The following is a 13,625-nucleotide window of genomic DNA, read 5'->3' on the forward strand; positions in this document are numbered from 1 at the left end:
GAATGACTGGAGAAGATGAGTTTAAACATTCTCCTCATAGAACTTATTTACTAACATAATAACCTAAAATTAATAAACAGAGTGAGATGTAATAGCTGATTCCAAATTTCAAAATACTGTGAGAGAAAATGTAAATACTAAGCTTTTGCTTAAGGAGATAATTTCATTAATATAATTCTGCCCATCTATTTACTTACCTACCTATCTGCCTAGCTATCATACAAAGTAAATATTTGAAAATTGTTTATGTTCTAAAACTGATAATTCATGTATAGCATAACCAAAAACTTGGCCAACATTCAGCAGAAATTATAAGAGGGAAAGCATTCTCTCTGTGGTGTTCAATATCAATTGCTAAGTTGTCCTTGATAGACAATTCCAAGGTTGCATATGAGTTCAAACCTCAACAGGTTTCCTTCAGGATATATGCTTTAAGTTGTGCAGAACTTGTTAAGCTCCACAAATAACGTTAATATAACCAATTTAAGCTTCCTGCTGAATATTAACTGTATACTAAATACTACATTGCCACTAATAATAGCTACTATTGAGCATTTATCAGGAATGTTGAAATGATAGAAACTTCACAGATTATTGTAACTCAGTTCTGCATTTAAAGAGGAGCAAGTTGTAGAGAAATCAGAGTGATTTATCCAAAGTCAGTTGGTGACAGGGAAGGAGATCTTGGCTTTTAATTCAATGCTATTTCTATTGCATCTGCTGGTTTTAAATGGCCTTCCATAATTTGATGGAGTCTGAGAAGGCTCTTCTGATGTTTAGAAGGTAATTTCCTATACCTGGTTTGTATATGTCACTTCATCCTCAATTTTATGTGAACATATTACCACCATTCATATCACTTTAGAATAAAATATACTGAAGGGAAGAGTCTGACAGAACAGATAAAATGGTTTGCTTTGTTAAGATCAAACATGTTTTGTATAATAATATATATCTACATATGTATATCTATCATTATGCATTTAATACAATGACAGAAGCATAGAACAAATATATTTTTAAATATACCTTATTTTTCTCTTCCATACATCAAACATCTACTTTATATTCTGCTGTTACTTTTTCACTAATTTGTGTCCAGGGAATGTGTATTTGCTTAAGAATCAGTCAAAGGAAAAAGTTTTTTTTTTCTGGAAAAATTATGTAATATGCACATACAATATACACACAAACACACATATACACAGAGACACACATGTAGATGGACTCAAAAGTCAAATGTCTATATAAATACGTGTGTTTGTAGACACACATCTATACACACACAAATAATCTATTTTATCTGTGTGATGTTACCTCTATCAACACAGATAATTATGAAACTATTTCTATAATTTGTATGTCTAGACAAATAATGCATATTTCCTATATTCCTTTGTTTTTAAAAGTACTTCTTTATGTAACAGTTGTTTGTAGATGTCTTTGGGGACAACATCTCTGGTTGGTTACTGGTTGGTTTATATTTTCATTTAAATCTATAGTCCACTGCTTACTTTGTAAACCCCATAATTCCAATGTATAGATCATCCAGTATTCAAGATTAGTGAGTATCATGGCTCTTTTCATCTTAGAAAACACTATTAAGACAACATTCTAAACATTTGAGGGGAATAATCTTAAAATTATATTACAGTTTTTTAATGTTTTTTGAAAAGTAACTGGCTTCACAAACACCAAGTACAACATGATTTAGACAACTGAGAAACAGGCAAGTATATTTGAAGTGCTAAAAGAAAACATATTTATACAAGTACAAAGCAAAACAATGCTGATAAAAATGTTAAACTTTATGAAAAAAAATCATTTGCAATTCACATCAAAATAATTTAACATTCTCTATTATTTTAATAGTACAAGCTGCCACAACAGAGAAAGAACAGATACACGCACACAATTTTAAAACCAAATCAGTTATAAGTGCAGAAAAAAGTAAGTACAAGCACTTTTAGCCCACACAAATCTTTTAGGATTGGCACCATCTTTCTAAAACATCTATAATCTATATAGATTTCTAATTACAACACCATCAGCAGCTGCCATTGATTTCTAGAAATACACACAATATACATAGTATATTTGTTCACATTGGGAAGATCAGTGAAATTCAACCAACTATTTTATACATGCCTCATTCTTCAATAGACAGTAGAGACTCTCCCAGGCCTCAGACCCTCTTCAAAGTGAATTCTGATTTATCTTTATGCTTTCACTGATCTGTATTTTTTCACAGTATAAAATTGTAAATGGTAACTATAGAGATTCTGACAGCTTGAGGGTTATTAATAAGCTGTTGCTAAATGTGAACTCATATAATACCTTTGAAGTCTCCAAAACATGTACATTTTACTGGGAGACTAGCATAGGAAATGCTTTTGTTTTTTGTTATTCTTAAAAAGAGCATTTAATTCCTGGCTTGGAAGTCACAGAACTGCAGCAGAGCCATTATACAATTCATTTACAGTCAGAAATAGCTCCTAGTCTTCCTGATCACTTGCTGGTAACAGCAGTAGTTTGGGAAAGATAGTTACTTTCAAGGATTAGCACATTTGGGGATTTGCTTTTTTTCCTTGTTTCAGTCAAATCTCTTATAATTTTTCTTTCCATACTCCCTTGCTGTTCCCCATCCCTAGCCCGGAAAGATGGTTCTTTCCAATGCAGATATGTTCTTCTTAGGCTGTCCCCACTCCTTTCCCAAAATAGAAGGACGAATGGACTGATTAGTCAGTATAACTTGGTTAAACCACATCTTCTTCTTTCCATCCTGGGACATATCTCTCCTTTAGGGTCACTTTGCTGAGCCTTAGCATATCCCCTTCCTTTTAGTCATGCTGGTCCCGACTGAATTATCACTGGGCACCAGGAACAGATTGTTTTGAAGGAAATTCAATGAGAATGTACCCAAATGAATTGTGAAGTTCATATCCTATAGCCCTAGAATGAATATTCAGTTCTCTTTGTACTGTAGAGTTATTACTTGGAACCTGGTATTAGAATTGGCAAAGAGACAGATTAGCATCATTCCAAAATAAAAGATCTCAAGAATGCATTACTAATAATCTGATGTCCAATATACAATGTAGTCAATGAAGTGGCAAAAGTTATAGAAATACAGAGAAAAATTTATCTTGTTCTCTTCTAATTGGATAAATCATTTTTATTATTACAGTTGATTATGATAGCATGTGGAATTATCAGATGGCAATTTACTTGCATTAAATTTAATTTCAAATGAAGTTTTTTTATAAGGCATGTACTTTTTAAGAGCCATGTTACTAAAAAATAGAAAATGAATTTGACCATGAACAAAGTTTAAACATGTTCTTCTATTGGTCTAGAGTGAAACGTATTGTACTTGAGAATAACATGAAAATCAACATAAGGATTTTATGAAACAAATTTTAAAATGTAGAGCATATCAAGAAAGGTTTTTAATACCTAAGAAGTCAAGATAGAAATCCTCAGGTGAATGCCATCGTTTTTATGAGGATCCAAAGGGTATTAATACTTCAAAAGATTTCCATTTGTTTTTCAAGTAGAGGCAGACATTTGCTTTTAATGAAACCATGAAACTTAGCTGGATTTCACTTACATTTTAAAAGCCTTGTTATAATATTTGGGATCAAGGTGCTGTGATGATGTTATTTTCAAATCTAGCATGGGAGGTTCGATTTCTTGTAAATTAATACTTTAGTACATGAATGTTAGCTTTTAATGTTTTGTATTGGGAGGTTTGACTTAAAGTTGCAAGTAAGAACAAATAGCAGAAAAGAAAACTCAAGCACAATATTTATTAGAATTTTTTAAAGTGAAAAATGATAAATTATGCCAATGGACTGACTTCTATTTCTCAGTTTATTTTCTTTTAAGTAGATGTGAAATAAAAAAAAAATTACTTACCAAAATAAGGATATTGAGCTAAAAGAAAAAGTTTTATTTATTTTTCTCTCTGCCAAAATATACTTCTGCCTTACAGCATATATTTTTCATAAGGCTATCTTAAGTATAAGGCTGGGTCAACTGAACTTTAAATTTATAGGACACCTCCTCCATTTATTACTATCCTTATTTAAAAATCAAAACATTTGGTACCTGAGGATAGCTGCAATGGGAGGAAGAAAGAGATGACAGTGGATTCAGGTCTTGAACTATGAATTCTACCTATTTGAGACTATCAAAGCACACTTGTTTCTATTATACCTCTAAATCTCTTTTCTGCAGCTTTAAAAAGTGACAGTATGAAGTGCACAAAATAATATTAATCATTATTTAAAAAAAGAAAATAAGAATTGCTTTGCCTCTTTTTGGAATGGCTAAGAAAGACTGTGGTTAATATTCATTAAGGTTCCTCTTTTTTAGTATTTTGTATTGCTTTGAAAAATCTACATTTGTCATAGTTCATAGCTGCCCTGTTTAAGCAGCCAAGAATAGTTAAAATCACTGCTCACTGGCATAACTAAATCTCCACTAAGTTGACTTGACACAGTTTAAAATTTTCAGTGTATTAAGATTGTGTTAATCCTTTCAACAACAGTCTCTCAAATCATGACAATGTCTTCATGGGGTCTATGGACCACTCTTCCAGTGGTGGGACTCAAAAAGAACAAAGGAGCTCTTTGTGCATCAGGTTCTCAAAATAAAGGAATGAAGAAGCCCCAATGCATATTTTAATATTTTAGTTGGCAATGCAAACGGAACAGCATTCCTAAAGAGGAGTGGCCATGTTTCTTGAAAGAGATAGCCAGGCTGGAGCTCGAGAATAATTATAAAGAGAATTTCCAGCTACAATGCACCCCAGTGAGGGAATTACAAAACAGTATTCCAGAAAATATTTTTTTGCTACTCCAGTATTGATTGGCAACATGGTGAAATAGTCAAGAAATCTTCCACTGGTTTTCTTGGTTATGGAGGTGAATCTGAAATAAGTAGGTGGAATCCCCGATGCAGGCTTTTGGAAGAGTATTTCACAACCCAATTGGAGAGGAAAATCTCTGGTAGAAGCCCTACGTAGTACATGAGCGCAGCACTCACTATCCAGTACTGTGTTATGCATGGGACACATTCACAACGCCTCAGTAAATACTGGACCCAAGTTACTGCTTTTCAAGGTCTTTACAGGAAAGAAAAAACAAAAAGAAAAAAGAAAGAGAAAAGTTGATGTTTTGGTCCCAGATTTTGAGTTTGTTAGAAAATGTACATTCATGTTTGGTGAATCAAAGACTCTTCTGGGAAAAGAATTAAAGTAAACAAATAAAACTTTTTACAGTTGCTTATTAACTATGCTCTTCACCCTCCGTTACGCTGTTTCACACGCACTGCTTCCCTAGAGCAAAGCACTTGGTATGGAACTGTTAGAACAGACGCCTTGTCAGCCCTCAAAGATATCAGCGGTGTTTCTTAAAAGCCCATGTTTTCTAAGGCCACTAGAAGAAAATCTGCCAAAAGATTTGTCGTCGGTGTCTTCGTCGGTTGTCATGAGATAGCACTATTGATCTCGTGTTTCCATCAAGGGGTGCACTTGGCATCTTCCTCCTGGGCCGTAACCAGGCATCTTCCCCCTGGGCCCTAACCAGGCGACTATGCTTGCCACTGTGTGTGTGAACACGGGGGGCTCTGCTCCGCACGTGCAGGCCGGTGCGCTTTCCGGGGACATTCACAACGACGAGGAGCTCTGAGTGTAATCTCTTATGATAAGAGTGTCATATTTGGGAGACGACGGGATACAGAGGGCCGACTCCGACACTGGCGAGTTGGGGGTTGTGCTCCCCGAGTCCACCGAGTCTCTGAAGGGGGACGGCGGGGTGAGAGCCACCAGCTCCTCCAGGTCTGGCTTGGCGGCCGCAGCCTCGGGCCCCGCCGCCGGGCTCTCCCGGGCCGCGTCCCCAGCCACCTGAGCCCCTGCCGCGGGCTGCGCACCGCCCGTGACCTCGATGGCTGGCAGAGGCTGGATTTCGGCGAAGGTCGTCATGGTTGTGGGCAGCTGGATCTCTTTGGGGATCAGGTACGACGAGCAGAGCGGGGCGCCCACGCCGGGGCTGGGGGCCGCTGTGGACAGCATCATGGAGTTGAGCTCGCTGATGTTGGCCGTGAAGCGGGTAACCACACTGCTAATCTGCTCCATGAGGGAGCCCTGCGACGAGCTGCTGCGCGCAGCGGGCTCCGAATGCAGCGACGGCACATCGTCGTCCGTGCGGCTGGCCGAGCCCGCGCGGTGGCTCAGCGTGCTGATGGGCGATGGTGAGCGCGGCCGCGTGGGCGCCGGGAAGTGCTCCTCGGTCTCGGCCACATCATACAGCCCCTTGGGGCCGGCATCTGGGGGCTCGGGCCCGCCAGGGCCGGTGCCTGCGCAGCCCGCACCGCCCGTGGCCCCCATGCCCCCCGCGCTCCCGCCTGCGCCAGCGCTAGCACCCAGGCCGCGGCTCTCCGTGCTCTTGGGGAAGGGCTTGATGACCGCCGTTTGGTTGGGGTTTTCTTTCTTATTAATGTGGATGGACAGGCGCTGCCACAGGTGCTGCCCCCGGCTGCTCTTCTCGTTCTGGGCCCATGTGACAGATTTTCCATTGGAGCTGAGGAGAGAAGGGAGAGGAAAGGTGACTCAGCGAGATGTCCAAGGGACTTAGATGCCTCTTCCCCAATGGTGGTTGCTCATGGGCCCCGAACTGGGGAGGACTTTTCTCATTCTTTCAGGAAACACAGCGTCAAAAGGACATCATGGAAAGAGACCTTGGAAGTGGCTTTCATTTGCTTGTTTTGAGTTAAAGGCTGCTTTCTATATCAGGCCTTCAGTTTATCATTATCATGAAAATGTGTCAAAGGGGATGCTTGTCCCCTTTGGATGAAGGAATGTTTATTAGGATTTTGCGGGAGTTCTGAGCCCACCTGTGAGTGCAGCAGCACACAGATGCAAGGGCTTGCAGTGTCTCGACTGTGTGCAGAAGTGCCTGGTACTCGACAGGGACTTCCTAGAGTTAGTGACCTCAAAGGGAAACATTACCACTAGGATCCAAACTCACCAACAATCATCAGAGAGGAGGGAAGGGGTAAGAGAGTCAGGGATTACCAGGAGGTAGACAGTGGTTCCAGGTCAGCCTTTATTCTGGAGGTTGGTGTATATATAACTAGGGTTTCCTGTCTGAACCCCTAATTTTGAACATAGTTTTACTTAGGTTGCCTTACCTGCTGGAAAATAAAAATTTGATGAACGCACGTTTCTAATGAGAACTTCTTTACTTCATAGAAATTCACCTCACAAATTTATTTTGAGTTCTATACTTGAATAACAGTTCAATGAGAGTGCTGTATAATGCCTTTGGCACTTAGCAGAGTGATCTCGAATTAGGATCCTAGTGAATATTGTGGGACTGACAAGTTTTTTTAAAGGCCTTTCTCCTTCTTTTGCCTTTGTGCTTCCACTGTGGGGTCTGAAAGCCACTCTCAAGATCTGATTGGTGCCTCAACTTCAGTGCCCTAGTACTCTCCTTACCACTAAAAGCTGACACAGTAGCTTCTGAAGCTGCAGACCTTGTTTCAGGAACTTTACAAAGGTCAGAGAATGTGGCCTGACACTCAATAATTAATTTTTTAGTTTTTATTTTTTAGATGGAGTTTTGCTCTTGTTGCCCAGGCTGAAGTGCAGTGGCACCATCTCAGCTCACTGCAACCTTGGCCTCCTGGATTCAAGCGAATCTCCTGCCTCAGCCTCCCAAGTAGCTGGGATTATAGGCATGCACCACCATGCCCAGCTAATTTTGTATTTTCAGTAGAGACCGGGTTTCACCATGTTGGTAAGACTGTTCTAGAACTCCTGACCTCAAGTGATCAACCCGCTTTGGCCTCCTAAAGTGATGGGATTACAGTCGTGAGCCACTGCGCCTGGCCAGGAATGTTATATGAAGAGATTCTGGTGTAGTTTCCCATCACAAAGTAATCCAAGATCTCTGTTAATAGGGGGTCTGTTATTGTCAGTCAAGACAGCTCTGTTCTAGGGGCTGTGACCAACAGAGAGCCTTGAGCAGCCTGAGAACAAAAGAAGTTGAAGACTACAGTTTTTTTTGTTTTTGTTTTTGTTTTTTTTTTGAGGCGGAGTCTCGCTCTGTCGTCCAGGCTGGAGTGCAGTGGCCGGATCTCGGCTCACTGCAAGCTCCGCCTCCCGGGTTTACGCCATTCTCCTGCCTCAGCCTCCCGAGTAGCTGGGACTACAGGCGCCCGCCACCCTCGCCCGGCTAGTTTTTTGTATTTTTTAGTAGAGACGGGGTTTCACCGCGTTAGCCAGGATGGTCTCGATCTCCTGACCTTGTGATCCACCCGTCTCGGCCTCCCAAAGTGCTAGGATTACAGGCTTGAGCCACCGCGCCCGGCCGAAGACTACAGTTTTATCATCACAGCCTATGCTTATTAAACTAAATTCTGCATAAGACTCACCTACGGCATTTGTCAAAGATATAAGATGTGACCCCAGGAGAGTCTGATTGTCTGGATTGGCTTCCACAGACCTATGCTTTTGACAAGCACTCTGTTCTTCTGCTCCCGAAGTAATTCTGAAGCACTTTGTTTCTCATATTCTTTCAGAAACTGAGAAACTCTGGCAGAAAGCCATCCTTTTTTTCTAGATCCTCATTGCTCCCCTTGGCCCCTCTTACTGGAGGGCTGGCTTGCCTTTGAGGGGCCGGGACCCGTACCTCATTTGGAATCCACCAGCCTTGAGGCTGCCTGACTGGCCCTTCAGGATCCACTCTGTCTGAGAAACCCACTCTCTTGGTAACAGACTGACATTTCTGCAGCTCCTTTAATGACATGCTTTTTGCCTCTTTCCACACTGCTTCCCATTTCTTTATCTGTTCCTTTCTACTTCATGGTCTTTCTTTCTCTGCTCTTTCCTGTGAAATTTCTTTCCATGTAATCTATCCAATGTATTGTAGTCTCATGTCCTTCAGAATCTAGGAATATGAGCTGCTTCCATCCTACCTCACCCTTCCTGGAAAACAGGAATGAATCATTTCCAGGTTTGGAGGTTGCTGTGCATCCATAGTAGCAGAGAGGGCATTGCCAAACAGTTGGCGTCCTTTCTAGTAGTTTCGGGGTTTATTTTTCAATTTTACATTAGCCTGACTTGCGTGTATTACATTTCTTTTTCCCAGGTGTCTACTAACTTCTGGAACATGGCAGAGAAGAAATGGGCCAGTTTATTTACAGGATTTGATTGGGAGGATGGTTGCCAACTATACCCTTTCTCCTGTCATAAGGATAAGAAACAGGTGTTTCGAAAGGTACAATTATTCTTGCAGGTCACTAAGTCCCCTTTTAATACAAAGCATAGGCTTGAAATCAGAAGACTAGCTGGATTTATTCCACCAACTTTTACCCTAGGGACACTCTTGCTCCTAGTACAGAGAGGTTTTGCAAACACTAGCTTTTAAAGATTTTTTTTTTTCTCTCTTGGATGCCTTTAGTCGAACATAATGGAACGTAACTTTGGGTGTTAGCAGTAACAGTATTTGGAATCACCTGTAGCTATGACCCAAAACATGATAGCATGTTACAAAACCTCTAGGTGAGTGTGTGATGAGGAAACCATCCTAATCAACCAATTCTGTACAAAGTATTGACATCTTTTTCCTGGCTGTGCCTTTGCTTACAGTGCCTATGGCCATAAGGGAGAAAGAGCACTAGACCATCTGAATAACAGTGAAAGTGGACACAGGAAACACCAGACAACCGGAGAAATGGAGTCCAAATGTGAGTACTTCATTTCATTCTTTTGAACATGAAAGATTTTTTTTTCTCTGAAGTAAATGAGAACTCTTAAGAAACAAACAAACAAACAAAAACTCCCTACTCATGACATTATGCTGTTTATTAGTAGAATGTACATTCCATGAAGACACAGATCTTATCTATCTTGGTCAGTGACACTCAGCATGATCTTAATAAGCATTTGATGGATGAATAGGATTTTTTAGTTAACAGGGCCACTGTGGCTTCTATTGGAAGCTGCAATAGAATAGAGATCCTAAAATCCGATTCTTACTCTGGATCTGCCATCCCGGATATTTGGAAAGGAATAATCTTTTTAAGCCTCAGTAAGAAGCAGACAGTGTCTCATTTGGTTAAGGTTGTTTTGAGATTAAGTGAGACAACGTAGGTGAAAAGAGCTGGTAAAGAGAAGGTGTCTAAGGATGTTCAGTTTTTATATTTTATGTGAATTCAACATTTCAGAAAATAAAAGGTATACTCAATGCCATTTTGAACCTTGGTTTAAGGAACAGATAATTCAGTGCAAAATAAAATATTTGGTAAACCATAAAACCTTTCAGGTTCTTTCTCTTTTACCTGACCAACTGTAATAAATATTGGAGTTCCATGATCCGTGGCCTCTTTTCACACCCTAAACTGTCTCCGTGGGTGATCACCTCTACCCCATTAAATTCCAAATTAACCTTCTTCCTCAAATGCTTTTGCATTGTGCTACATCCGCTCTTCCTTTTTGCTTAAGCATATCCTCTTGTTTTCTTATTTTATTTTACCTTAATTGTCTTGTCTTAAAGAAAGCCTTCCTGACCCTGCTAGGCCAGATTCCTATGGTCCCTGCATTCAGGCATATAATAACTCTTTGCTATATGTCTATCTCATCTGCTTGGTGGGACATTATGAAGGCACAGACAGAGGGTTTGTTCTTTCCTATACGCCCAGTAGTACCCATGCATTGCTTAGAACATGGTAGGTGCTCAGTAATATTCTTGGGCCAATAATTAAGTAGATAAAATACAGTTCATTTTTAAAATTTACACTGAATTGTTTTTCTGTTAGAATTAAGTTTTTAAAATAATTCAATGTTAATGAAACTATTTTGCATTATGGATCTATTTTTACTTCTTATATACCTCCCTTTAATCAATAGTACTCAATATCTACATATTTAAAATTTTCATTAAATATGAAAATACAAAGCTTGATATCTGCCATGAAAATCGCAAAATTATTACTTCTTTAGAACTCATATCTGTCTTAGTGAAATTGCTCAGTGGTGAAATTTTATCGAGGCAGTAGTGATAGTGGAAAAGAGAAAGGACCCAGATTCTCAGTCTAGGATCTGACTCAGAATGATGTTGAGCAATTCACTTGCCACCTTTGAGCTTCTTTCTTTGTTGGAAAAAAAAAGAAAAGAAAGAAAGAAACCTCCCCTGCCCACCTTGCATGATGTCTGGGAAAAAACAAAAGGATAATACATATGAGGGTACTTTATAGAGCACAGCCCTTCTGCAAATGCGAGGGGTTATTCATTAACATTAAATCTTCTATGTAGTTGAACTAAGATGATGTATTTATCATTTAGGCTGAGATTTTTTTTCAGCATCCATAGTATATGTTTGTCCTTAGGGACTGAAGTAAGAAAAATGAAAGGAAACTTTGCTTTACCCATTTATGGCACGTCATCTTCCCTCACTGAATATTTTAGACATTAGAAAAGGAGAGGGAAAGAAGAATGGAGGAGAAAGGGACAAGATGAAATGATCTGCCATATCTGAGGAGGGGGCCAAAAGTAACTTCTTGCTCTCTTCCAGGCGACATTTAACCCTTTTGCAAAATGTAATATGATGTCATCTAATGTTCTCTCTGTTATAATTATTTGTTCTTTATTTCTGAAAAACAAAAAGCATATCAAAAATGTTATTTCAAGATTAAGTTTTTTATTTGTTTCATTAGTTTTTGTTTACATTTTGGGTCTGCCAAAATGGCACTTTCTATTTTTATTCTCAGAGGTTTATTTTTCCTCTTTTTCCTTTCCATATCAGACACTTAGCAAATTTATTCATTTTCAAGCAGGATCTGAATGTCATGTCAGTGACCTCACCCAGTTTCTCTATTCCTCTACTCAAATCTGCAGATATTACAGTATTCTGCCATGACACACCATCATTAGGAAGAAATATTAATGAGGGGAAAAAAGAGTTTGACCATCAAAAAAGTCTATGGAATTTATAATTCAATACAGGAACACAGTGTTAAGGTATTCACAAGTGTGACAAAAATGAGGATGGAAAGGAATGTACTGATATGAAAACTACTGTGGAAAAAAAAAGACTTTTGGGTTTTTCTTATCAGGATTAGAAGAATTCAGAGAAAAAGTTGTTCACTGAGGAAAGAAGTTTCAAGGAAGGATTTGCAAATAAAGTGGGTATTAATGAGGCCTTAAAGCTTGGTGATGTTGAAATAGCATGGATAAGTGAGTCTCAATTAATACATGTATTGCATATATGGAAAGGAAAGTAATTCTACATGCCTAATCCCATGAAACTCCTCCAACAGCCCTAAGTGACGTGGATTTTCACCTCTCTCTTAAGTAGCAGTGGTTGCATGTTTCCATGATAATTCCCCCAGATAATCTCTCTTACCAGGAATTTAATTCCTAATAAATTCCTGGTGGGAGGAGAATCACTCAATCCTCTTTTAACTAGTCTTTGGTTTAACAGCAACAGGAAGCCTTTTCAGAAGCTACATGTTCTTTCACGGTGGGTTATTAAAGTGCTTAATGGTACTAGTACAGTTGCTACTTCCCCTGAGTCCTCCTAAAGAGCAAGCACCTTAACAAAGAAGAATATGACATGGGAGCTTGTGTCAAGCATTGGAATTGTGTTGAGACATCACAGATATTTCCTTCTCAAATCAAACTATTTATTTTGATCCGCAATTCTGTTACCTGGACTCAGCCTCAAAACTAAACTACTCTAACTGGTATTAGTTGGTAAAGTCATACAAAATTATAGCTAGATAGGAGGAATGAGATCTGGTGTTCTACAGCACTGTAGGGTGAATATAGTTAACTGTAATTTATTGTATATTTTCAAGAAGCTAGAAGAAAGGATTTTGAATGTTCACAACACAAAGAAATGATAAATGTTTGTGGTCATCACTATGCTAATTACCCTGATTTTGTTATTACACTTGGGATACATGTAAGGAAACATTCTGTATCCTATAAATGTGTACAATTATTAAGTGTCAACTAAAAAATACAAAAATCTCACTAAACTGCTCTTCATTCTGACATTTAAGTTCTAGGTCTTAGCTGAGATGCTTTAACAAAGATTAGAAAGAATTTTAGATTTTTGTACTTTTTTTTTCAAAACAGGAAACAATTTTTCCAACAATTACTATAAAGCTCAATTATAATCTAGTAAATAGAGAACAAAAGCAGACACAGCTGTTTTGTGTCTAGAAGCTGCTGCATTCAGGAAGACTTTGTGGAGGAATTCAGCTTCATTTAAACCTTGAATAAAACATGGAATTGGGATTGGTGGCAAAGAGGTGAATCCTGGAATGATAATAGTTTCCATTTTAACAGAACTTTTCAGCTCACAAGGTGTTTTCACCTGTGTCATCATATTTTACCTTCATAACAGCTGTCTAGGGTAGCGTTATCAAATAATATTTTTAATTACTTATTTACAAGTCTATTCCCACACTAAACCTGGAGCATTCCAAGGGCAGATGCTACATGTATCTCCTGTGCTTAATATGGTGTATGGTACAGAGTAGTGCAGAGGAGTGTTAGTGAAATAAAGTGAACTCTATGATCTTGATTGTTTGAGACAGACAGGTATTATTAA

The 13,625-nt window shown here is 38.9% G+C and overlaps 1 protein-coding gene and 1 long non-coding RNA gene across 2 annotated transcripts in view; one reads left to right on the top strand and one right to left on the bottom strand.

Moving 5' to 3' along the window:
- LOC117080118 overlaps positions 1–13,625 on the top strand; it is a 388,222-nt gene that overhangs the window by 75,833 nt on the left and 298,764 nt on the right. The window contains exons 2-3 of the long non-coding RNA XR_004435722.1: positions 9,156–9,284; positions 9,656–9,753. This is a non-coding gene — a long non-coding RNA (uncharacterized LOC117080118). The remainder of the gene's footprint in view (positions 1–9,155; positions 9,285–9,655; positions 9,754–13,625) is intronic.
- The window catches only part of GRM5 (glutamate metabotropic receptor 5), a 364,513-nt gene continuing 356,449 nt past the window's right edge, over positions 5,562–13,625 (bottom strand). Inside the window, exon 8 of the mRNA XM_033204710.1 lies at positions 5,562–6,584. Coding sequence (XP_033060601.1) covers positions 5,672–6,584 — 913 coding nt within the window. The 3' untranslated portion in view covers positions 5,562–5,671. The remainder of the gene's footprint in view (positions 6,585–13,625) is intronic.

Source organism: Trachypithecus francoisi, unplaced genomic scaffold, assembly GCF_009764315.1.
Source record: "Trachypithecus francoisi isolate TF-2019V2 unplaced genomic scaffold, Tfra_2.0 Lachesis_group8, whole genome shotgun sequence".
Lineage (NCBI taxonomy): Eukaryota > Metazoa > Chordata > Mammalia > Primates > Cercopithecidae > Trachypithecus > Trachypithecus francoisi.